Below are 27665 nucleotides of genomic sequence, written 5' to 3'. Positions count from 1 at the left end.
CAACAGCAATATTTTAGGCTATTCTTGAGCGACGTGCACGGGTTTTATTCTTCACATCACTAACTTGTCCCAACAGCTCGAATTTTTTCACCAATTTCTGTATTGCAGTTCGACAAGGTGCTTCATGGTGCCCTAAAAATGTGCGAGTTTTACGAACCGTCTCTGCCAATTTTTCACCATTTTCATAGTGAATTTTAATAATTTCATTCAGTTGTTTAAGCGTGTATCGTTCCATTTTTATTAATGGCGTAGTTTCTACTTGTCAAATATCAAAAAATGACAGCTTCAAAAGTAACATCTACCGAAAAAGCGGGCTATTCAAAATAACACCTGTTATTGGAAAATCCTTCATTACCGAGAAAAACTTTAACTTTGCAAATATTCAACACTATCATCAATTAATGATGACGGATATTAATCCTTAATAGTTTGTTTATTCAGAGCTCTGTAATTTACGCATATGTGATTTTTCCAGTTCTTTTTCTTCACTCTTATTCTTATTCCGTCCTAACAAAGCTTATCTACAAAAGATTGTACCTGTCTCCGCTTTTAATAGGATAATCATCGCGGAGAATAATGAAATGAAAGGTCAGTTGTCTGGTGTATTTTCATTTCGTACTTTTATGGCTCAGCTTCTACGTTGGAGTTCTAATATGTGAAAATTATTATTTATTTATTTATATTCAAGTCTATGCATTTGAATCCTTACAGACTATGAAAGGTAAGTTAATTAGATTAAATTATTGATATATTACATATATTTAAAAACATCTATAATATGGAATTCAAGAGATTTAAAAAAAACCAGCCGCACTATGTGCGCATATTTGAGGTGAAACTTCTAATCACTCAAATTCGAAGACACATTCACAATAACTGGAGAAACAACTTGTCTTTGGACGACAATAGTATTTGCATCTCCCAGCATCTTTTTTCGCTGTCTATATTCACGACACCCCTGAGCGACTGATTTCCTCGTCTTTGTGGATGTAGTCTAGGACGGATTCATTGGACTTTGCAATGAATTGGCCTGATGCACGTCGGCTTGAACGACAATAATCTTCCCTCAGTATTTTCAACAGGAACTTGAGCCTGCTCAGCTTGGCCACTCGTTTGTGATAAATATTTATGCAATATGTTACCTTCGTCTCTGCTGGTACTGGGCTGTGGATTGTTTGGGTGATTCACTTGGCCCAAACAAATTCGTCGATGGGGATTCGTCTCCGATAGTGGCGACTGCATTTCTCAAAACCTTCTGTCGAGCCCTACATTTTCGATTGCGTTGTGCTGCTCTTTGCGCTGGCGGTTTTTTTAGTTTCGACAATTTTTTCCGAGCTCTGTATTCTCGTGAACGTTCAGCAGGCGTCTTTGCATATTGAAGTCTATAACAAATAGAATTACCAAATTGGAAATCAAGAATATTTTTTATGGTCATCCAATACAATAATATAACTATTACAAAAATATACTTACAAATACTGAAATTAGTGATGTCAAATCGGGTTTAGTAAGGCACAGCAGTTTTTGCTTAACAGTACCTGTGAACTGTGTAAGATAGATCTATCATAATCACAATATATATATGTATATATTTACTTTCTCCGTATAGGTACTAAATTTGACATATAGTCCAGTCAAAAGAGGATTTAACTTCGTAATTTTAGGAGTATGCGAGTTTATGGTTTTATTATGTAAAGCCCATCACTGTGAACTTAAGTTTGAGTTTTCGGGGTCGGGGGTTGTGTCCCGCGGCCGCCATCTTGGAAATAAGGGTGCAACTGGTTTTTTGCGATTATCTCGTGAATTTCGAAAGTTACGAAAATTTTGTAAAATACTTTTTTGTAGATAATAATATTATCTACAACTTTCATTCAAAACGTTTTATTGTAAAATTAATAATAAAAAAGTTATAAACAAAATTACGCGAAAAATTAAGGGATGCATTGTTTTAAAGCGTAATAACTTTTTTTTTATTGATTTTATAGAAAATATACATCAGAGCTTTTTTATAGAGCATTCTTTTGTGAACATTTTTGTCTAAAAGTTTTTTCCGCTATCTTTATTTAGTCGTATGATTTTGAGCTGCTAAGCGGAGCAACCAATACATTAGCGAAGCGCGTACATGATTACACAGGCCGACAAAATTTAACCAACATTCAGACCCAGAAACCAGACTATATATTTCCAAAGGTTTATGATGCGCTAAATCCAAATCTGGCCTCAGAATTGCTCTATCAGCTCTGGTTTTCGAGATATCCTAACCTAAAAGTGCAAAAAACACCATTTTTGCCCATATTTGAGGTTATGTAGCCTTGCAGATGTTTTCTTTCACCAAAATTAAAATATGGCATCTTTAAACACAATCCTTATTTTTTCAAATGGCGTTTTGTTTGCTCAAATATCATTTTTTTTCGCAGAGATATCGCATTTTGAAATTTTCATGTTTCGAAATTTTCCTACACCTGAAAATCGATTAAGATAACATAGACATGATATATTCGATTACTAATTTTCTTGAATTGAGTCTTATTTTTCTTAAAATTTTGTCTCACACCATAAGTGTCCTGACTCACCACATCCCTACACTATCTAACCTTTGGGTACCGAGTCACACACAGCCCTAACCCCTGGAAACCACCCCTATCATACCGCGAGCAGGCTTTCCCACAAACTCCAAATTTACATACTATTAATCCATATATTTCAGGCCCTCAAACCCAAGAAAATTAGTAAGCGACTATATCATGTCTATGTTATCTTAATCGATTTTCAGGTGTAGGAAACATGAAAATTTCAAAATGCGATATCTCTGCGAAAAAAAATGATATTTGAGCAAACAAAACGCCATTTGAAAAAAGAAGGATTGTATTCAAAGATGTCATCCTTTAATTTTGGTGAAAGAAAACATCTGCAAGGCTACATAACCTCAAATATGGGCAAAAATGGTGTTTTTTGCACTTTTAGGTTAGGATTTCTCGAAAACCAGAGCTGATAGAGCAATTCTGAGGCCAGATTCGGATTTAGCGCATCATAAACCTTTGGAAATATATAGTCTGGTTTCTGGGTCTGAATGTTGGTTAAATTTTGTCGGCCTGTGTAATCATGTACGCGCTTCGCTAATGTATTGGTTGCTCCGCTTAGCAGCTCAAAATCATACGACTAAATAAAGATAGCGGAAAAAACTTTTAGACAAAAATGTTCACAAAAGAATGCTCTATAAAAAAGCTCTGATGTATATTTTCTATAAAATCAATAAAAAAAAGATATTACGCTTTAAAACAATGCATCCCTTAATTTTTCGCGTAATTTTGTTTATAACTTTTTTATTATTAATTTTACAATAAAACGTTTTGAATGAAAGTTGTAGATAATATTATTATCTACAAAAAAGTATTTTACAAAATTTTCGTAACTTTCGAAATTCACGAGATAATCGCAAAAAACCAGTTGCACCCTTATTTCCAAGATGGCGGCCGCGGGACACAACCCCCGACCCCGAAAACTCAAATTTAAGTTCACAGTGATGGGTTTTACATAATAAAAGCATAAACTCGCATACTCCTAAAATTACGAAGTTGGCTATTTTTTTCGTCTCTTTTGACTGGACTAATAGTATATTTATAAAAATTGATTAATACATACCTATTCTAACTGGAAATTAATTTTGAAATTTTAACTTCACTTTCACTGAATATATATATTTAAATATTATTTAATAATAATAATAATTTTGATGAACACGTGGACTACACAAATCCTCGTCGTTTTCTACGTGTCAAGGCATCTGCGTCTCCTCCTACGGATGTCACCATATGACATAGGCCGTATGTTGCAGTATATGGCATAGTATCATATTAGTGTATATTGTCTGTGTATACTCTGTAATACGTATCTACAGAGTGGGGAGACTACGAAGCACCGTACAAAGCGGAGAATATGTTTCCTTTGGCTCACAGTAAGAATGTTGCATTCCTAATGAATTGCCGCAAACAAAACTCCCGTTATTTCAACTCATACTGAAAAGTTCCAAGGAAAGCAGGCACATGTAGGAAAATGGTTTAAACCATTTATTCGTACACTCTCAGAAATATTCAAGAGTCTTTGGATTGAAGAGATTGGAGTTCGTCAAACGTTATATAAATGAGCCAGATTATTTTTAGTAAAAAGTCATATTTAGTGATGAGTCGAATATTATTGTTTTCGGATCAGATGGCCCTCCAAAAGTTTGGCGAAAAGATAGAAAATACAGAACTGAATGATAAAAAAATTTTGTTCCTACCGTTAAGCATGGAGGAGGAAATGCATTGGTTTGATGGTACATAGCTGCATCTGGAGTAGAAAAATGGTTTTTATTGATGATAACATGGACAAGTATTCCGAAGAATAATTTGCTGCATGATAGTCCATTAAACTTGGACTTGGAAAATGGTTCTTGTTTGAACAAAACAATGACTCAATAAAGCATGTCTGGGTGGGAGCTTTTACAAAGGAAAATCAGAAAGCACAAAATAACATCAAAGGCCTCATTAAATACAGCTTAAAGTGTTGAGTGCGATAAAATTGTAGCTAATGAAACCAAGGTATGGGTAAAAAGTATGCACCGACGTGTGGAAGCAGTTATGTATTTAAGCTGACGGCGGCCCAACAAAGTACTGAATACTCGTTTTTCTATTATTTTTTAATAAAATATTCTTTATATGGCTATGTACGAACAATATTTTTGCATGAAATTGTGCCTTATTTCGTTATTATCTTAAGTGTTCTAATTCCAGAAATGTATTAGGAAGTTTTTGTTCCTTAAATATTGAACAAACCTTATTTTTTACGAATATATTGTATTAAAATTTTGTTCTTTTGTATAAATCGTGTTCAATATCAGGTGTACCTGTTTATAAACTGTGAGTGTACGAATAAATTGTGTGACTACTGTACTAGTTTTAAATATTTCCTCATAAAAAGAGCTTCTTAAGAGGTCGCTGGGGACATTAAATGGGATCCTTTCCAACAAGTAGGGATAATCAATGACTCCAGTAAAAATATTATGATTAAAGGACTTGAGGCTTATAAGCATGAGACGTTGCAGAATATATTGGCATCAATAAAGTTAATTTTTTTTGCACACGTTCCGTTCTATTTAAAGCTTGCTGATTACGGTATCCAAGTTAAAAGAGCATATTCTAAAGGAGGCCTAATAAATGATATATAGAGTAACTTAATGGCGTAGGGATCAGAGAACTTAGTTGTCATCGAGAAAGATTTTGAAGCTATATAATTTATTTATTATTAAAAGAAAATTTGTTATCAAAGACAACGCCAAGGTCCTTAAAATCACTAATACACTGAAGACAACAAGTCGAGATACTGTACTTATTACACCCAATGTTTCATGTTTTCGAGCGAGACATTTGAAAACACTTGGACAAGTTCAGCGAAAGACGTGAATTCTGGCAACACAAGTAAAGCCTCTCAATATCGGCTTAAGAAAGATGCCATCCCTTGAGATTTGATCGCTGAGAAAATCTTAAGGTCATCAGCGTAAAGTAAAAATTTAGCAAAATTTGACATCATAGTTAAATAACACAAATAAAAGCGGTCCCAAAATATTATACTTCTTTTTTTTTGGGAGTAGATAAAATACCATCAACTGTTACAACACAAATAAGAGTTTATTAATTTCAGAAAAGCAGAATGAAATAATAAACAAGCTAATTTTTAATTAGAATTCTATGAGAAACTTTGCCGAAGGCTTTCGAAAGGTCAGTGTAAATACAGTCGACTTTTTAAACCAGCCGAGAAAGAATCAATGCAGTATTCACTAAAAAGAGCCAAATTTGATACTGTATGTTCGATCTTTTGGTAACAAACCCATGCTGATTTGGCAAATTAAAGATTTAACAGCAAAGCTCGATAGCTTTGAAATAGTCCTCTAATTTCTAACGGCTTAGAAAGGGTCGTAATGGAAGAGAGCTTTCAATGAAACTCCCCGACGATAAATATTTGTTGAATATCTATAACTTTCAGGGGAGAGACCAAGACCGGCCCATTTTTTATCTAAACTGCTGAAAGTCTATCAGCATCAGTTTGAGAGGAAGATTTCAGCTTAAGTAAAGCATTATTAATATTCTCAGCAGAAATGCTTAGAGCTCCAAGTTCAAGGCATAATCCATGTCAGAAGAAAAGCCGCACGACTTCATTTCAATCAATTTCTTCATCAACAAAATAAGATTTAAGAAATTCAGGAAATAAATTTGCGTTTCACTTGAGCTTCGCGCTTGACTATTATTTATTATTAAGCAGAGTTTAGACAAAATAGATTTAAAGGCAGAAAAACTGTTAGATGTGTCAAGTTCAGTAAATAAATTATCCCAATTAATATAAAAAAATAAGTCCGCCGTAGCCGAATTAGTTAGTTCGTGACTACCATTCGGGAGTGCGTAGGATCCAATCTTCGTACTTGAAACAGCAATAGAACACATTTTTCTAACAGCGGCCGCCCCTCGGCAGGCAATGACAAATCTCCGAGTGTTTTCTGTCATGAAAAAGCTTCTCACAAAAAAACTATAATTAAATGATAACTTCGCATCTGGAGGAACTGTGGCAAAATAATAGAAATCTAGTTTGACAACTAAAGGTAAATGATGCTTATCTGTTAATGGGATTAAAACATTCATTAGTTTTATGAGGTATAACCATCCACCAAACTGTGACCTTTTCTGGATACATTGGTAGCTCTTGCAATTTTTCTGGTTGATCTTCACTCCAAAATCGGCGATTCTGCTTATTTACGTACCCATTGATCCAAAAATGAGCTTCGACGCTGAACACAATTTTTCGATAAAAAAGTGGATCTTCGGCCAACTTTCCAAGAGCCCATTCACCAAAAATTCTGCGTTGCGGTAGGTCGTTCGGCTTCAATTCTTGCACCAGCTGTATTTAACACCTAAATCCTTTCGCAAAAATTTGCACGTTGAGTAACAGAGGCCCAATTGCTGCGAACGGCGACGAATCGTAATTGATGGTCATCATTAACACTGGCCAATACAGCTGCGATATTTTCTTTAGTTCGCACTCTACGTAAGTGTGTTGGTGGTTTTATGTCCAATAATGTAAATTTGGTTCTAAATTTAGTCACAATAGATTGAATAGCCGCTTCAGTGGGTCGATTAAACTGACCATAAAATGGAAGAAACGCGCGATAAACTTTCATAACAGAACACGTATTTTTATAATAAAATTCAATGATTTGCAAGCGTTGTTCGTTTGTAAGACGATTCATGGTTAAACTGAAGATGTTTGACAGTGAAACAAAACATGAAACGTGCGTCAGCTGTTTAAACCAACTGTTTAAAAAGATAATAGCTAAAAAATCACCCGTTATGTATAGTTGTTCTCCAATAGGTAGATTCATTGTGCTGCATTGGTACTGACCATATTCTCTTCCAGTAGTTAGTAATTCCTTCTTTAGTTGGTGTTTCAATATCTGCTTTTTCCTTGCACGTCGGTATCCGGTCATTTTCCCGAATCGAATTTCCCGAATGCCGCTGGCCCGAATGTCTAAAATTCCGAATAACCAAAATCCCGAATGCCATTTTCCCGAATGCCAGTTTCACGAATGGCTATGTCCCCGAAAAATAAAATTTTTTTTTTATTAGTAATAAAGGATTTACTGCAATAAATTTTTGTAAAAGTGAACATATACATATTTGTAAACCAATTAGAGCACAATATTATAAGAAATTGCTTTTAAATAGTCCAATACTCTGTTTTCTCTTCTATAATTATCGTAGGAATGACCCGGAATCTTATAAAAAGTTTGTCTTGTTTTCTTCTTGACTCCTTGTATCTTTCTAGTCTAGCGGGTGAACTTTTAATTTTTCCTTTGTAGGTCTATGATTTCCTCTATTGGCTTCTTAAGGTTAACTTCTAATTTTTCTATGTGTTTTAAAATTTTTTCTGATCTATTTCCTTTTGTAAAATGTGTGAGACTGCCCTTATCTTTTCTGAGGTTGTTGATCAATCAATTCTAACTTGCCATTTTTTGGCTTTCTTGAGGTAACTGAGGTTTTGTTTTGTGTTTTATAATTTTGTTTTGTTAAATTATGTTATGTTATTATTGTTATTAATATTATTATTGTTATTATTATTATTATTATTATTACCTTATAAGTGTTTTGTGTAATATACCATTGGCTGATATTATAAATGGAATTGTTCGAACACTTTTTTGCTTCCATACACGTTTTATTTCTTGTGTAAGTTCCTCTATTTTTTTTGTATATTTCCTGCGTATATTTATATCACTTGGGGTGCTAATTTCAATCAACAAGATGGTTTTATTAGTTTTGTTAATAAGTGTTATATATGTTCTATTGTTAATTATAGTTTTATCTGTATGTATTGCTATGCCCCAGTATAGTGTATAATTTTCATTTTCTATTAATATATATTGCATGGTGTTTGCTATTTCTTGGTGTAGAATTTTTGAGACTATATTATGCCTTTCTGTGTACTCGGTACCAGTAAGTACAAGACATCCTGTGATTATGTGGTCTATCGTTTCTGCGTGTATTTCGCATCTGCGTCTATCATCTGAGACATTGGGATCTTTCAAAATGTGTTTTTGATAATTTTTTATGAGGATAACATCATCCTGAATGGTGATCGCAAATTCTTAAGTTTCAGGATAAAGTTCTCCTTTTTGTAGCCAGGTGTAGCTGTTCTTCTGGTCAATATTTTCGTCCCGCATTATTTGTAAATGTTTCGTATTTGTATTTGTTTCGTCTATTGTTGTACATGTTATTATTGGGTTGGCAACTAAGTAATTGCGGATTTCACTCATAGACGGTTTCAGTGGAATTTTTAGGTTTGCACAGGCAGTACAAATGTAAAACGCATTTTGTTATTTGATGTTTGTTTTTTGGTCGGTTGCGTAGTTTTTGTTTGGCGTTCGTTGAAAAATGGAAAATTAAAAGGAATATTTTCGTCATATTTTGCTTTTTTATTTCCTCAAAGGGAAACCCGCATTGCAAGCTCATAAAAAGTGATGTGCGGTTTATGATGACAAAGCCTTAAAAGAACGGCATTGTCAAAATTGGGTTGCCAAATTTCGTTCTGGTGATTTTTCACTCAAAGATACGATAATCGATTCGGATCGTCACAGTACAACATGTGAGATTGCAGAGAAGCTTCATGTATCACATACATGCATTGAAAATCACTTAAAACAAAGCGCTTCAACAAACAAACTGTAACACTGCATCTTCATGGATGCCAACGTATTGGCCATCTGATCCACAAAAAAAATCCGGACCTTATCGATTTCTTCATCACCAGAAAAGTCTCCAGTGCATATCTTTATATTGAAAATGGGCTAGACATGAGTTCAGATCACTGGCCAATCTATCTAACTCTCGGCGAAACGGTAGTGTTACGTGATCCAGTTCTCAAATTAATTAGTCAATTTACCGACTGGGATTATTTCCGAAAAATGTTAGAAGAATCTGAAGACAATACGTTTCCAATGGAATCAACAACAAAGATAGATGACGAAATTTTAAAACTGACGAGAGAAATACAACACTCTGCTTGGTCGAGCACACCTCCTTTAATGAAAATTTCCGCTGGCCACAAATACACAAAAGATATAAAAGAAATAGTGCTAAAGAAACGAAAAATGCGGCGTAGGTGGCATCAAACAAGATCACCTGTTGATAAAGCAGCTTTGAACAAAGCAGCGAAAGATCTCAGCCATAAAATTAAAAAATACAAAAATCAATCATTTACAAACTACGCACAGCAATTAAATAATAAAAAAGACACAAACTACTCACTATGGAAATGCACCAAAAAGCTTAAACAGCCAGCTAACCATAATCCACCAATCAAAGTATACAATAATGGTTGGGCAAAAACCAACATAGAAAAAGCAAACATATTTTCAGATTATCTAGCAAAAATCTTTACACCCAATAGCGACACATCACCAATACTAAATAATGATGGCATAGCCAATGATAATTATGGCGATATAGTACCCATAACTGAAGATGAGATGTGCGCCGAGATACAAAAGTTGAAGTCGAAGAAATCTCCAGGGTTGGATTTAATAACAGCCGAAGTCCTCAAACAAGTTCCACGAAACATCATTACTAAGCTAACAAACATAATGAATGCTTGCTTTAAGCTGCAATACTTTCCAATCTATTGGAAAATAGCTGATGTCATCATGATTCTAAAACCAGGAAAGTCTCCAATCGATGTAGCATCATATCGACCAATTTCACTGTTGCCCATCTTATCAAAACTGTTGGAAAAATTTTTGATAAAGCGCCTGAGCAATATCATAGAAAATAAACAAATAATACCAACACACCAATTTGGATTTCGCACGCGCCACTCAACTATTGACTAAATTCACAGAATTACTCGTATCATCGAGAACACATTTGAAGAAAAAAATGTCTGTTCGGTTGTATTTCTCGATGATGATAAAGAATGTACTGCCAACAAAATGTTTTAATATCTTAAAAACCTACCTGTCTGAGCGCTATTTTCGCGTCAGATACGAAGATGAGTTCTCTAAACTGAAAGAGATAAAAGCTGGTGTGCCGCAAGGAAGTGTGCTTGGTCCCCTTCTCTATTTTTTACTCACGACCTGCCAAACAGCAGAAATTGCTTTACAGCAACATTTGCTGACGACACTGCAATACTAACCGTCGGAAAAACAGAAATAGAAACTGCAGCTTGCTATCAATAAAATATACAATTGGACAGATAATGGCACATTAAACTGAACGAAATAAAGTCTGTACACATCAACTTTACAAAGAAAAAGACCAACTACCTGCCAATATACATAAAAAGCATTAAAGTACCATACTCTAATACAGCAAAGTATCTAGGTATGACGCTCGATACGAAACTTAGGTGGAATGGGCACGTGAAAAAGAAAAAGGAAGAACTGGACCTAAAATTCCAAAATATGCATTGGCTAATGGGTAAGCAATCAGCGTTATCCGCACACAATAAAATACTGCTTTACAAACAAATTCTCAAACCTATCCGGACCTATGGGACACAGCTATGGGGATGCACCAGCTATAGTAATACAGCGCATATACAAAGATTTCAGACTAAGGCACTCAAGCATGCAGTTTGCGCTCCATGGTATATTAGGACGCAAGACCTAACCTCAATATTTATTCGGTTACGGCAACCATAAAGAAATTTGCAAAGTCGCACGCAGAGCGACTAACCAAGCATGTGAACAATGAAGCCTTGATTCCTAACGATAATACAAAATGGAAACGAAGGCTCAAACGTAAAAAACCTCTAGATTTAAACTAATAAATAAATAAAAATCAGTTAAAAGTATGAATTGTATTTTGCTGAGGATTAACTCAAATTATTTGTTGTAACAAAACTCCACAAAAATTGCTCGTTAGTATATATATGTAGTGTTATACTAGTTGCAATGAAAATACTAATAATAAAAAAAAATTTTGTGAAAAAAAAAGTTAAAACCACTTAGCTATGTTCACGAACTCGATAGATGGGCTCCTCACGAACTGAGAGAAACGCATTTAACGCAACGCATTAACAGCTGTGATTTACTAAAGAAACGTAATGAAATGATTGATTTTAAGTTTTGTGTAATATTCCGATTGCTGATATTATGATTGGTAATATTTTCACATCATTTTGTTTCCAGATGTTGTTAATTTCTTGTGCCAGCTCTATATATATTATTTTTTAAGTTTTTCTACGTATCTGCTTTTATGTTAATGTCATTAGGGACACTTACTTCAATTAGTTGTGTCATTTCTTCCTTATTGCCTATTACTGTTATATCTGGTCTGTGGCAAGTTATTGTCTTATCAGTCCCAGTATGGTTTAAAATTTTCGTTCTCTAGTATATGAGGAGCTTTTTCATGGCAGAAATACACTCGGAGGTTTGCCATTGCCTGCCGAGGGGCGACCGCTATTAGAAATATGGTGCTATTATTATTATTATTGTTATTTTTGTCCCACGTCACTCACTTCCCGCATATCGCGCGAGGCGGGGTCCATTTTCCTCGAACGCGACGGCAGTTTCGGGGTCATTCCCATGGCAGCCGGTTCTACGTTACCGTAATGACTCGGGTTTTTCCGACCAAGGGTTGGCGCCCTAGTAAACTAGCCCTGTTTAGTGAACCGTATCTCACCCCTACTCTATCGTCACAGAAGCAATCCTTTGTAGCAATCTTGTCCCAAATACTTCTCCTCACGGCTGGTATTGAATCCCCTGGACCAGCGGTATTCTATTGCCCCGTTTGCCATAAACGGCTCCACCCGAACTCTACCTCGGTTAGGTGTAACAGGTGCAATGTGTGGAGCCACCTTAAGACCTGTTCTGGCCTTAAATCACATAGGGAGTAGAAATCAGGGAGAATGGCCCCACTACTGAAATCTGGGAAACCCGCCAACCAAGGAGAATCTTATCGGTTGATAACTCTCCTTTCCTCAGTAGTGAAGACTCTCGAAGCCTTCCTACTCCCACTCTACATGAAACACCGAGCCCCAGCCGCACATCCGCATGGCTTCCTACGAGTGCAGTGATTTTTCAAGACCAAACATCCAAACAGGGTAAGATCAAGCAAGGTTTTCCGCAGGGTGATTTCCTTTCACTCCTGCTGTGCGCCTGTGCGCCAAAGTGAACATCTACCTTACCGATCTTTCTTGCTTTTTCACTGCGTCCACTAAGTCCACGGCGACCCTCTTTACCACCTGGACGAAGGAGCTCAAACTGCAACTCAAGGTGAAAGTCGATGACACACCAATTCCGACTGTCAACAACCCCAAAATTTTTGGTGTAACCTTCGACAAATTGCTCTCCTTCTCTGCGCACACAACCGAAATTGCCACTAAAGCCCAAAATCGATTGCCTGCAGCGCTTAGGGCAAAGACAAGGAAATATTGCTATCGACCTTTAAGGCGATAGGCCAGCCGGTTTTAAGCTACGCTGCGCCTGTCTGGTCGCTTGGAGCTAGTGACACGCAGGGGATAAAGCTTCAGATTAGTCAAAACACTACTATTCGGGCAGCGACGGGTTGCCTCCTGATGTCCCCTCTTCAACACCTTCACAACAAGGTAAAGGAGCACAACAAACTACTCAGCAAACAGTTTCTGCCGGGGTGCTACCGCAGGTTTCACCCATGTAGGTACCTGGACCGGACAGTGTTTAGACAAACAATAAACGACATTCATGCGGATACCCTTACCACCTTCTCCCGGCCCTCGAATGCCGTAATCGGAGTCCAACCACCACGTACAGAAGATGAAAAGCTCCAGCTTCTTCGAGAGACCCGCGTAACCTGGGCACAATTACGTTCTGGATATTGTAGCAGGTTAAACTCCTATTTATCCAGAAGTGACCCCGTCATACCAAACATAAAACCAGAATGTGAGGGCATCCCGCACGAGACTAACCTCCTTTTCACATGCTCTATCAAACTTACTCATCGAACACCCCTCTCCCTCTAGACCCAACCTGTCAAAACAGCAAGTTTACTGGGACTACGTTTATATGAATTAGACAAAGACGGCCGGTGATTTACACTAAACTGACAGACGTTAGTATTGCTGTTACATCATCAAGAACAGCAGTTTCGTGCCGTAAGTCGTATCGGCATTATTGTGTTTTTTTTTTTTTTGAGTTATGTTTAATATAATATTATTTTATTGATATTTATGTCAGTTTTTCCTAAAAAGCATGTCTTTTGAAATTACTGCTTTTTGTATCTTGTGATGTATAATTGGTTCGATATTGAGTTGTTTAAAGTTTTTATCGAAGTTTTTTTAAAGATATCGCAATTGGGATTGTTTTTATAGTATTTTGTTTCCATATTCGTTTTATTACTTAAGTTAGTTCACTATATTTTTCAATTTCTAGATATTTCCTGGGTGTGTTGGTGTCATTTGGGGTGCTGATTTCTATAAAGTATGTAATTTTGTTTATTTTATTTATTAACGTAATACCCGGCCTATTGCTTGTTATAGTTTTATCGGTGTGCATGGTAGCATCCCAATATAGGGTATATTCTTCACTGTTTAAGGTGTTTCAATAATGTAAATGTAAATAAACTGTCGTACTGTACGGACGTGTTTATTGATCGATCCGCTTGTTTTTATTTTATTGTTATTTTTGTATATTTGAGTGTTAATTATTCATATTATGTATGGTGCTAAATTTTTAAAATAGACATATTGACTCTAAAGTGATCCATAATTATTATTGGTGATACTTCAATTAATATGCCTTGTTTGTGCGGACGAAAGGTTGATCGAAATCAACCGAAGGATCTGTGTGCAAGGAATACTTCCACTTGAACTGTGCTCGTATGGGCTGATTTGGATTCCCTTATCATGGCCGATAAGCCTATCTTTTGCAAAAACTGCACGGTTGCAATAATTCAAATCGCTATTTTTCCCCATCATATTTGTGTGTTAAAAAAGCTGTCGTCAACCCTGCTTCACCCGACACACAAAAAAGCAACACAATCTTAATAAAAAATGATATTGCTAATAAACAGGAAGTTACCTTGCTTACAGTTGTGAACGAAATTACCGCTCTTCGGAGTGCTTGGTTGCTGTCTCTTTATGTTGATAAACACAGCTATTGCAAAATTCGATGCCCTGCAAACACAAACAACGCATAGCAAATTGGCAAATAGTGAAGCTAATATATCCATACTTACATCTGAACTAAAAAAAATTCGTGACATAGTGACTGTAAACATCAAACCAGCTGTCAGTACCAACGCTAACACTGCTTGCTCATTGCCTGCTGCTACGGTGAGTCTCCCTTCGCGTGCTGCATTTTCCTCGGTTTCCGCTGCTTCTACAGCTAAGGATGTTGCTTTTGTGTCTCAATCAGCTACTGCCTCTGGTACAGAGAGTGCGAAGCCAGGCTCGGTTTCTGCCGCTGCTATCACTGCGAACGCTATGTGTGCTAGTGGGAGTCGCGGTTCGCGTTCTGTCCGCTCTCCTAAAGAAGTCTGGCGTTCCCGTCACAGTCTGCTGCTGTAAATGCCGGCACTGCTCTCTCCAGTGCTGCACACATACTAATGCTGAAAACAGTGACCGACCTACGCAGTCCCTTGCCGCAGCCCCTAACGAGCACAAAACCGAGCAAAACTCATCCCGCGGGGAACAACTGCGTTCTTTTAGTTACATATTTGCACAATACATCGGTTTGTGTGTGTATGTGTTTGGTTGTATCTATACAATGTTGCCATTGATATATTTGCTTACACACTTTTTCACACATCCGCCTCATCAGTTATATTACAATTTTTCATTGTTTAATAAACTAAAGCCAAAAACCAACAAATGCAAATTTATAAATAACATTATTCAATAAAAATTATAATTTTTCTAAGTCTTTTTTTGTAAATGATTTCGAAATGTACTGTTTGGCAACATTGTGTGGTGAGAGAGCAATCAGCTGACAGGATTCTACGGGATTTTTTAAAAATCATGGAATAAAATCTACGATACTACGATACGGAAGGAAGTAATTTTTCATTTACATGGGGTTCTCATTAGTTTGATCGTAACAGCTGACGGGGGACTGCGTTTACGTCGGTCACTGTTTCCAGCATTACTTTGTCGCCTACGGCGCCTGTGGAAATCGGTTGGAAATCGAACAACAATAATTAACTAAGCATTGTTCTGAAATTGAGATGGTTACATCGATCGACTTTTTCATCTTCAGTAACTGCTGATCATCTTAAAGTCTATATTGTTAAACATACTGATAATGCAGAAAACTCCATCTTTTGCTACAGTCTTGTTAAGAAAGGTGTTCAGCCTAATTCTATGAAATACGTTCATTTCAAAGTTGGTGTGAATGATCAGTAATGGCTGAAATTTTGGAAGGTGCACTGGCTACACTCAGTAGATGGGCTACCAGTTGCGGTCTCAGACAAAACGGAGTTAGTGTTATTCACCAGAAAATACAAGCCTCCACCTTTTAGGCTTCCTAGACTTAACAACCAGTGTCTTACTCTTTCATCGGAAGTCAAGTATCTTGGTGTAATACTTGACCCCAAGCTCCACTGAAAGCTGCACATAGAAAATCGAGTTAAGAAGACCAATATAGCCTTCTACGCCTGTTAATCTATGTTCGGCAAAAAATGGGGTCTCAAGCCACGTGTCGTACTTTGGATGTACAACTTAGTGGTTCTGCCAATAATGACATACAGTTGCCTAGTTTGGTGGGTAGATCTTCAGAAGGGCTACAACACCACTAAATTGAGAGAGTGCAGAGAACTGCATGTGTGGGCATCACTGGTGCTTGTAGAACATGTCCCACTGCTGCGCTCAACGTTATTCTGCTTCCTGTGCATCTGCAGGTTAAATCCATTGTTGCTCAGAGTGCTATTAGGCTGAAGGAGATTGGCCTTTGGAGACAACTTCCTGTAGGACATAATAGCATCTAAAAGCAGATATCACCCCTTCCTTCTCTGTTATTCGCACTGACCTCTCCATCCGCAAACTGTGCTTTGAGGGTTGTGCTGGGGCTATCTTTCCGAGCAGGCAAGATTGGGAGAGTCGGTGCGGATATAGATGCCTCTGTTTTCACTGACGGATCCAAAATGAAGTCTGGAGTGGAAGCGGAGGTTCAGCCAGCATTTCGGTCTCCTTTAAGCTGCTGGAAACAAGCAGCGTTTTTCAAGCAGAGGTCTTCGCGATCCTGCAGGCATGCAAAATGCTTTGAGATCGCTGTTGGGAGGGAGACATTAATACTTTTTCCGATAGTCAAGCTGCAATCAAGGCACTGTCGTCGCCGTATTGCAGCTCTCTTCTCGTGAACTCCTGTAAGGAGGAACTCAAACGTCTCGAACGTGCAGGAAACATTTCCCTCATCTGGGTTCCTGGGCACAGAAATATAGAGGGAAATGAAATTGCCGATGACAGACATCGGAACCCCCTCGGTCGTCGTTAAAGGGAAGTTACACAATTTCTTTCTTAAAAAAGCGCAAGACAGATGGAGGTGCTATTGGTTATTTCAAAAGCACTATGGCCTCAATACGATAGAAACAGAACACTTAAGGCCGCCATTCAATTTCCAAACTCAGTCGTTCGCCCGTTCAGTTTCTTGCCAAAAAATGACGAGCTGCAAATGATGTCCAAGTGCAATCAATTGGGGTAGGCGCCTAAAAATCTATATGCAAAACATGTCCGGTATTAGAACCAAGTCACAACTTGCAAGATTGTTTAGTTCACATCAAGAATGCGACATAATTGTCATCATCGTGACGTGGGTGAACGAAAACTTCTTTAGCGAGGAGTACTTTGACTCCAACATCTACAATGTTTTTCGGAAAGATAGAAATGTTAATTTGACTGGCTTTGCTAGAGGCGGTGAGGTTCTAATCGCTGTTCATAACGCTTCTGAGGCTGCACTTGAAAATAAAGATGCGCTGCTTGACAAAATTTGCGTACACATTCGTGGTATTTCTCAATCCGTTTTTGTTTGTGCCTTTGTTTGTGAGTCGGTTTTAGAGGGCACGTGAAAAGGTGGTTGTGTCGTGCGGGGTGCCTTCACATGCCGGATATATGTTTGGTATGTCGGGGTCGATTCTGGATAAGTAGGAGTTTAACCTGCTACAGTATCCAGAACGTAATTGTGCCAGTGTTACACGTGTCTCACGGGGAAGCTGGAGCTCTTCATCTGCTATAGGTGGTGGTTGGACGGTTGGACTCCGATTACGGCATTCACACGACGGGAGCTTAAGAAGGTGGTGACGGTCTCCCGGTGAATATCGTTTATTGATTGTCTAAACACTGTCTGGTCCAGTAAATTTTTGTCAGTTTTGTCCTGGATTTCGTCGGCGTAGTTTAGGAGGTGTCTCCTGACGTGCCTGGGAGGCGGCTCAGGCTCAAGCAGGTGTCTGCAGGGGTGAAACCTGCGGTAACATCCTAGCAGGAACTGCTTGCTGAGCAGTTTGTTATGCTCCATTACTGGGAGCATTTGTGCCTCGTTGTGAAGGTGTTGAACAGGGGACATCAGGAATACACCGGTCGCTTTCCGAATGGCAGTATTTTGGCATGTCTGTAGCTTGATACACTGCGTGTTACTAGTTCCAGGCGACCAGACAGGGGCAGCATAGCTCAGAACCGGCCGACCGATCGCCCTAAATGTCGATAGCAACAGTTCTTTGTCTATGCCCCAAGTGCTGCCGGCAAGCGATTTAAGGACCTTGTTGGGGTTTTGGACTTTAGTGGCAATTGCGGTTGTGTGCGCTGAGAAGATAAGCAAACTGTCGAAGGTTACACCCAAAATTTTTGGGTTTTTTACCGTCGGAATTGGTGTGTCGTCGACTTTTACCTGAAGGGCAGTTCGACCTCCTTTGTCCAGGTGGTAAAGAGGGTCGTCGTGGACTTAGTGGGGGAAAGTTGGAGATTCCTCGCAGTGAAAAAGCGAGAAAGGTCGGTGAGGTAGCTGTTCACTTTAGAACACATGCCATCCATGTCATTGCCCGACGCCATCATCGTACAGTCGTCAGGGTATGAGACCATGGACACTCCCTCTGGTGGTTGGGGGAGCTTCGAGATGTAGAAGTTGAACAGCAAGGGAGAAAGGCACCATCCTGCGGTACACCTTGCTTAATCTTCCTCTGCTTAGATGTTTGGTCTCGAAAAATCACTGACGAGTGATGACCGCTCAGGTAGTTCGCGGACCACTTCCTCAGCCTTGGCGGGAGTGTCGACTGATAAATATCTTCTAGTAGCGTGGAATGGCTGACTGTGTCGAAAGCCTTCTTCAGGTCCAACGTTACTAGGACAGTCCTCTCGCAGGGGCGGTTTTGGTTATGCCCGCGGTTTATCTGGGCGTTTATGGCGGCGAGTGCAGTGGTGGTGCTATGCACTCGTCGGAAACCGTGCTGATGTGGGGCTGGGGCCAGGTGTTTCGTGAAGAGTGGGAGTAGGAGGGCTTCAATTGTCCTCACTACTGGGGAAAGGAGAGTTATCGGACGATAAGATTCCCCTTGGCCGGTGGGTTTCCCAGGTTTCAGGAGTGGGACCACTCTCCCTGCTTTCCACTTGTGAGGGATGATGAGAGTGGCCAAGGACAGATTGAAAACCCTTGTGAGAAATCCTACTCCCAATGGTCCCAGTTGCTTCAGCATCAGCGCGTTTAGTCCGTCAGGGTCAATGGCTTTTGATGTTTTAGATTTATTGATCACCCCCGGAATCTCATCACCGGAGAAAGCAAGTGGCGCACTGTCGTTCGTCAGTTTGTGCGGCTTCTGGTAGCACGACATTTGGTTCTGTCAGCCGGAAGATGCAGTATAAAAAGTCGGCTAAAATGCCTCGCACATCTCTTCGGATCCGACGAAGTGCAACCGTTGAAGGTGATAGCCACCTTGTCGTTGTGCCTCGTCGGATTCGACAGGGACCTAACGGTGGACCAGAGCTTACTCACCCCAGAGGTGAGGTTACAGGTCTTCAAGTGCTCAACCCATTTAGTCCTCTTCCGTTGATCTACCAGTTGCCGGATCTCCAAATTGAGATCCCGTATCGGCCTGGCGTAGGTGGTCACGCTCGTTTGCTAAACTGGCTGCTTCGGCTGGGAAATTGGGACGGATGTCCTTAAAACTTTCAGCAGGAATGAAGCGAGCCGCAGAAGCTGTGAGCACCTTGCGAAATGCGCGTTCGCCTGCGCGGACATCGGTGGGGATGGGAAAAGCGGTGAAGGTGTCTTCAGTGAATTCCGTGAAGCCGGCCCATTCAGCTGTTTTAAAGTTAAAATAGGACCGGTGATTCGCGGAAACGAAGTCGGCAGGTCTCTCAATCGAGACGATAACGTGCAAGTGGTCTGATGAAAGCGATAGCATAGGTCGATACGTTATGCTACTTATCAGACCCGCGCTAGCTATTGTTAGATCAGGCGAGCTGCTGCAATTGCCCACTGCCCTAGTGGGGGCGTCGTTGTTTACAGTGCTGAATATCGAATCGTCTATCTGCTCTGCCAATAGTTGTCCCCTATGATCGTTAGGCAGGCTTGAGTGCCAAAGGTCGTGATGCGCATTAAAGTCACATACACCCAATCGGTTTTCACCTCTGATGAGCGCACCTATGTCAAGATGATATCCTGCCGGGCAACAGGTTGGGTGTGGCACGAGTCCTCGTTTACCAATTCCCCCAATTCCGCGTCCCCGAACTTTTTGGGCTGGCCAAGACGCTCCTTGTCTTCGGTGTGAAAATCACCACTTTTGAATCGTCGAAACCAGTACTCACATGTTGAAATCGACGGAGTATGGTCTGGGTAGGCCTCCTGCAGCAATTCACGGGCTTGGGCTGTATTTTTTTTCAAATTGAAGCAGAAAAGCAAAGCTTCCCGCAAATTGCGTTTCGACGGCACGAAAGTTGATCTGCCGGAGCACGAAAACACTGCGTTGTTTATACTTCAGCGAAATGACAGATACTGATAAACAAAGCCTAGGGATGAGGCTTTGTCATGAATATATATTCAGTATTGCCAACGCGATAAAGTGATAAATAGCATCATCTGTGTGTCACCTTTAAAACTAATTCAACCTCCTAATAGTAAAAAATTAGCCTTCGTTAGCTTCCACTCAGCCTTCTTAAGTTGGATCTCATCTTACTTGCAGATTCGCCATTGTCTGGTCGTCGTCGACAACGTTAGGTCTCTTCCTTTCGGAGCTTGCTCTGGGGTTCCACAAGGTAGTATTCTGGGTCCACTTCTTTTTGTTCTGTTTATCAACGATATTCTTAGTATTCTTAGTATGTAGTAGAGCTTCTTTATTTATCTATAAATATTCCATCCTATATATATATATAATTGGCGCGTACACCCTTTTTGGGTGTTTGGCCGAGCTCCTCCTCCTATTTGTGGTGTGCGTCTTGATGTTGTTCCATAAATGGAGGGACCTACAGTTTCAAGCCGACTCCGAACGGCAGAAAAAATTTTAAGAGGAGCTTTTTCATGGGAGAAATACACTCGGAGGTTTGGCATTGCCTGCCGAGGGGCGACCGCTATTAGAAAAATGTTTTTCTTAATTTTGGTGTTTCACCGAGATTCGAACCGACGTTCTCTCTGTGAATTCCGAATGGTAATCACTCACCAACCCATTCGGCTACGGCGGCCGCCTGAAGTTAATATTAGCTTTGTGCAGTTAATATTAGCTTTTCCTGAAGTATTCCTGGCTTCTAAGTGCTTGCCAAATGCCATATTGGCTGTGAGAATGACACCAAGATATTTATATTCGGCCACCAATTTAATTTCTTCACCTTGTTACCACGATTTTTCAGCCTGGGAGAGTCGTCCACCTCTTCTAAAGACCATCATCTCCGATTTATTTGGGTTTACTTCCATATTCCATTCAGCGCAGTATTTTTCCAGGTTATTAATGCATGACTTTAGGGTTATCCGCCAGGAGAACAATATAATCAGCATAAAGGAGAAGACGTACAGGGTGAACGATATGAAGTGTTACCTATTCAAAACACCATAACTTTTTTGTGTGAAATTAGGTTTTATTGACTTCAAAGACAAAATTGTTCAAAAATGATTGCAATTGATATGACCACCTTTTGCCTTGACTATAGCCTTCAAACGGTCAAAAAATGAGATGCATGCTGCACGAATGCGAACGTGAGGTATTTTGACCCATTCTCGTATAATCGCTGTTTTCAGCGCATCCATATTTTTATATTTTTTAGTCCTCACCTTGCTCTCTAAAATGGACCAGATGGAATAGTCCATCGGATTTGCGTCTGGCGAATTTGAAAGCCATTGTAACATGATTTTCTTACCATTCTTGGTTCATACGAGCTTTGTGAGACGGTGCCGAGTCCTGTTGGAAAGTTCATGGTCTACGACCAAAATGTTTGCGTGTCCCGGCTCTAAAGCAGCTTCTAAAACATTTTCCTGATAATAAGTCGCATTCAGTTTGACATCAGGCTCGATAAAAACGATTGCAGAGCGTCCATCAGCGGTCTCTGCGGCCCAAACCATTACTTGCGATGGGAAATTGCTTCGAGTGGCCATACGTAGGCTCAAATTCTCGTATGAGCGTTCGGTCAAGTAAACACGATCGTTTTGAGTGTTGATGAACTGCTCAATTGGGAAATTTTTTTTCTTCAGAAAACACAATGTTAGGAAATTTGCCACGTTCGTGCAAGCGCAACCACTCCTTTGCTCTTTCGCACCGAACTTTTTTTTGCTGGTGTGAAAGATCGTGTGATTTTTGGAACTTGTAAGCCTTGACCTTGCGCTAATTTTTCAATATGCGTCGAGTGCTGTCTTGCCATATTTTCAGTTCTTTGGCTATTTTTCTTCCACTTCGACGTGGATTTCGTTCAAGTCGAGATTTCACTTTCCGAACTGTTTCTGGCGTTGTTGCGGTTTTTTTTTTGGTCCACCTCCATAGCGTTTTGCAATGCTACCAGTATCATTGTAACGTTTTATAGTGCGATACACAAACATTTTATTCACTTTAAGGTGACTGAGCTCACGAACAATGGCTGGTTGTGATTTTCCAGCCAAATATAACGCAATCACACTATTACGTTTGAATTCCATCACAGAAAAAAAAAAATCAACGAAACTGAGACGCAAATGCTTTTGATGGCTTATAAACAATATATTAAACTGTCATTAGAACAATTTTGACGTTGATGTCATGAGCTGTTTTACAGATACAAGCAGTGTGAAGTTGATAACACTTCATATCGTTCACCCTGTATATTCATGCCTTCAACCAATAATTCACCTTCTAAATAGTCGTGCAATTCGTTTAGATATAAAGTGAACAATAATGGCGACAACAGACATCCTTGTTTCACACCAGTGCAGGTTTCAAAATAGTCGGATACTTCTTTTCCCGTCCAAACCGCAGATCTAGTATTCTCGTAAATATTTTCTACGAGGTTCGTTATTTTACTAGATATTCCAATCTGTCGAAGTTTATAAATCAACGGTCTCCTCGGCACCCTGTCGAACGCCACCTTGAAATCAACAAAATATGCGTTAACTTTTTGAGTTTCATGAAGCTTTAGATGTACAATAGACGCAAGATTATAAATGTTATCTACAGTTGAATAGTTTCTTCTAAAGCCAGCTTGGAATTGTGTGAGCACGTTGTTTTTTTCTACCCAATTTGCAAGTCTTGCGTTAATCAATCTCATTGACACCTTTGCGATAGAATTCATAAAAGATATTCCCCGATAGTTACTGGCTGCATTTACATCTTCCTTTTTAAAAATTGGGAAAATGATTGTTTTTTCAAAAGTTTCATCGATTCTTCCGGTCTCAAAAATTATGTTGTACGAGTATACCTTTGTAACTTTAGCAGTTCATAAGGTATTCTATCTTCTCCTGGCGCTTTATTTATTTTATTCTGAATGGTTTTTTCAACTTCCATAAAAGTTATATCTTTATCGAGATATTCATCTTTACATAGCGCAGCTGTGTCTTTTGTTAATTGCAGTTGGTTTAGTAGGCTTTGAAAATAGTATTTAAAATCGTTCGCAGTAATATTTGTACCTTATATCCTTCGCTAAACTCCACCATTCTTTTGCATTTGCAGTTTTGTTGATTCGTCTTTTAATTTTTTCGTAATATTCTTTCTTTGCTTTTTCACATTCGTTTTTATAAAATTGATTTGCTTGTAGATATTTTTGCTTATCGTCTGCAATGTTAGATTTTCTAAAGTCATTCAGATATTTGAAGGATAGCTCCCTACCCTTAAAACATTTGAAATTGAACCATGCATTTTTAAAACTGATTTTAATATTTCTGGCAGGTGACTGTGGCACTAACATTTTTATTACGTTGGGAAGCTTCTTCAGATCCATTATTTATCCTCCATTTTTAAACTTATTTAGGTATTGGTTTAGTTTTAATTGATAATTTATCTTATCTTATCTTTAAGCATTACCTTCGGCAATAAGTTGATGTTTTCCAATTCGTTTAGTACCATATTTATTTTTAATATTAATTTAATTGGCACGTGGTCAGACCATACTTTTAATTCAACTTCGAACCTTTCAATGTATTTCAAACCTTCTTGGGAAATTGCGCATATATCGTTTAGGGAATTACCAACTGCACTTATTTAAGTCAAATTACCTTCCTATAATTAGACCATAGTCTTCACAGAAATCCATAAAATTTTTGCCTCTGTTATTTAATACCGCGTCTCTTGAGCTCCTTTTTCCAATATCTGCTGAGAATGTAGCTGCGTATAAGTCTTCCATATTTTGTTGTATATTTCCAACTCTATCACTTAGATCTCCCATAACAACTGAAATCTTCTCTGTGTTTTCCTTGAAAAATTCCTTTACCACCTTAATTTCTTCGTGCCAAGCTGCTCCTCTTATATCTTCTTCTTCTTAATTGGCGCTATAACCGCTTACGCGATTTTGGCCGAGTTTAACAAAGCGCGCCAGTCGTTTCTTTCTCGTGCTAACGGGCGCCAGTTGGACACACCAAGTGAAGCCAAGTCCTTCTCCACCTGATCTTTCCAACGCAGAGGAGGCCTTCATCTTCCTCTGCTACCACCGGCTGGTAGCGCATCGAATACTTTTAGAGCCGGAACCTTTGTATCCTTTCGGACAACATGACCTAGCCAGCGTAGCCGCTGGATCTTTATTCGCTCCGCTATGTCTATGTCGTCGTAAAGCTAATACAGCTTATCGTTCCATCGCCTGCGGTATTCGCCGCTGCCAACGTGCAAAGTTCCAAAAATCTTGCTCAGAATCTTTCTCTCATACACTCCAAGCGTCGCTTCATCGGATGTTGTCATCGTCCACGCTTCTGCGCCATACGTTAGGACAGGCATGATGAGAGCTTTGTAGAGTGTTAGTTTAGTTCGTCGAGAGAGGACTTTACTACTCAATTGCCTACTTAGTCCAAAGTAGCACTTGTTGGCAAGAGAGATTCTGCGTTGGATTTCAAGGCCGTTATTGTTATCAGTGTTAATGCCTAAATACACGAAGTCTTTTACAACCTCGAAATTATAACACCGACACCCAACAGTGACGTGGGTGCCGATACGCGAGTGCGCCGACTGTTTGTTTGAAGACAGGAGGTACTTCGTTTTGCCCTCGTTCACCACCAGACCCATTCGCTTTGCCTCTCTATCCAGTTTGGAGAAGGCAGAACTAACACCGCGGTTGTTAAAGGCATTCGCCAGCAATTGTACGCTCTTATAAAATATTGTGCCTGAGCGATTAAGTCCTGCGGCTCGCACGATTCCAACTTGAGGTTAAAGAAGTCACACGACAGCGAGTCACCCTGTCTGAAACCTCGTTTGGTATCAAACGGCTCGGAGTGGTCCTTCCCAATTCTGACGGCGCTGGTGGTGTTGAGCAACGTCATCTTGCATAGCCGTATTAGTTTTGTGGGGATACCAAATTCAGACATCGCGGCATACAAGTAACTCCTTTCCGAACTGTCGAATGCAGCTTTGAAATCGACGAAAAGATGGTGTGTGCGATTCTCATTTCATGGGGCTTTTCCAAGATTTGGCGTATTGTGAATCGCAGCGTGGCTCTATAGGCGGCATCCTTTCTTTCTGCGGCAGCATGACATTCCTCGTCGTAGCAACTGTTTTTTCGGGCTCGTCGGGATCCGATTTCTTCCTCGGCAGCAGTACGTAGGGAACGAGAAATGTAGCTCCATTGCTCGTGCATGCCGGTTTGTTGAGCAGTGCTCTCTGAGAGCAGGAGTGAGAGTCGAGTGGCGGATCTTCTGGCTGTCTGTTGTAATTGCAGCTTTTCGATGTTGAACATTCTTTGCGTAGGTAGATGTACGTGTTTTGCTGCACAGAGGCGTGTGCGCACTTTGGCTTCAACAAGGTAAGGTACTTTTGGTGAAAAATGTGTCTGTGGTGATTAGTCTTCGCGAGGGGAGTACCCCTCGAAATTCCATACGTTCCTGTCACTGAGACTTCTCGAAGACTAATCACCACAGACACATTTTTCACCAAAAGTTGACAGTAAGGGAAAGTATATACATATGTCATGTCGGTCTGTCTGGTGTCTGTAAAACTTTGTTGAATTCCCCTTCAACTGAATCAAAATCCTCTATAGAAAACGCTGCATTACCAGGCACACGGGAAGATGGCATAGGCAAATTTAAATTCGTCAATTTATATACATATGCGCATAAATATATGCTGTGTGTGTGTACATATGTGCACTTCCTACAACAAAAAATATTACGGTAAAATTTCTCAAGAAATCTAGTGCGCATTCATAGGCACAGCGCACATTCATAGACACAGCATTGTATGTACAGTAACCTTGAAATTTGCACAGGCACGTCCAAATGCTCTGATTTCAGAGTAAGTTTCTAACTTTGCAGATATATGCATGTGTTTTGTGCCCTTTTTATCAATTGAAGAACTACATACGTACAGTAATATACTAATTAACTATTTACCTATGAGAGAACATAAAATAATTGTTTGGAAATTTACTTCTAGTATTGAAATGTCCGACACAGAACTTTTTTATAAGCTACTTATGTTGTTTTCTGCAAGTTACTGTATGCTAATGCGCGCACTTGACGCACAGCCGCTGCGGTTGTCGAGCATTTAGAAAGACATATTTACATACATATATTGATGCATACATATGTATGTATGTACAGAGCCGCGGCCATGCGACTTGATAAAAATTCAAGATTTACCAAATATTGGGAAATAATTCTACGCGAAATATTCCAATATTGACTATTTTCGAATGGTCGAGAAAATTGGCATATGGCGGCTCGTTTTATAAATGAAAGTACTTTGCTCGTAGAAATATGAGCTCGAATTTATCAATGAATTTTTTGATGATGAGTTTTTGTTGAAACTGTTCAGCGCCGCCGCGACTATTTTAGGCTGTTCAGCACCGTGTATATTAATAAGCATTGTTTTGCTTGAAGTTCAGAACACAAATATGTACGTACATAGGCTAGGCCACGATTCTAGTTGCCATAGTATAGCATATGTATAAAAAATTCACATATTTATATTTTCATATGCCATCTTCCTGTATGCCTGGTAATGAAGCGTTTTCTGTAAAGAATTTATTGATTTGATCAATTATATATGTATATGTCAAAACACATATATGTACGTTCATAGGCTAGGGCATCAAGTGTGCATATATGCACTTGCAAATATGTAGATGCATATGCAGAAGAGAATTGTTTTAGCATTGGTTTGGCAGGAATTTGATCATTACGATATTTACTCCCTATTTATTGCATTACATTATGATAAGGATGTGAAGCTCGTGAGGTAGGTCATGTTGCACACATATGCTTGCAACACTATATTTATTAAAGATGCAATAGAACTTAGTTATCCCATACAAATACGTTTCTTTAAAGTTTTCTTTTATTTATTTTAAATTTCAAAGTTTTATACTATATAAAATGCATACATTCCCGGTAATAAAAGTAAATTGAAAAAAATTTCGTTTGGCAAAGGAACAAATGAATGCATATTTAAATGTACATAAATATCATAAGGCGATGCGTCGTGAGATAGGTCATTGTTGCTGCAGTGCGTGTCCGAATACATATGTACATATGTAACACAATAAGAACTGAAGATGCAATTGAACTTTTGCACAAACATAGCTAACTAATATACATA

General features: G+C 39.1%; 1 protein-coding gene across 28 annotated transcripts in view; it reads left to right on the top strand.

The window, feature by feature from the left end:
- LOC129251340 (transcriptional activator protein Pur-alpha) overlaps window positions 1-23827 on the top strand; it is a 188250-nt gene extending 164423 nt beyond the window's left edge. For 26 of the 28 annotated variants that reach the window (XM_054890712.1, XM_054890707.1, XM_054890733.1 and 23 more), the window contains one exon: window positions 13931-14116. In XM_054890712.1, coding sequence (XP_054746687.1) covers window positions 13931-14105 — 175 coding nt within the window. In that variant the 3' untranslated portion in view covers window positions 14106-14116. Of the gene's footprint in view, window positions 1-516; window positions 597-13930; window positions 14117-23816 lie in introns of those variants that run through there. The other 2 variants (XM_054890737.1, XM_054890735.1) reach the window with 2 other exon arrangements.
- Window positions 23828-27665: the final 3838 nt, after the last annotated feature.

The sequence above is a fragment of the Anastrepha obliqua genome, unplaced genomic scaffold (assembly GCF_027943255.1).
Source record: "Anastrepha obliqua isolate idAnaObli1 unplaced genomic scaffold, idAnaObli1_1.0 ptg000012l, whole genome shotgun sequence".
NCBI classification, from domain to species: Eukaryota; Metazoa; Arthropoda; class Insecta; order Diptera; family Tephritidae; genus Anastrepha; species Anastrepha obliqua.
Note: the sequence above shows the minus strand (reverse complement) of the source record. Positions and strands in the feature narration are given on the sequence as shown.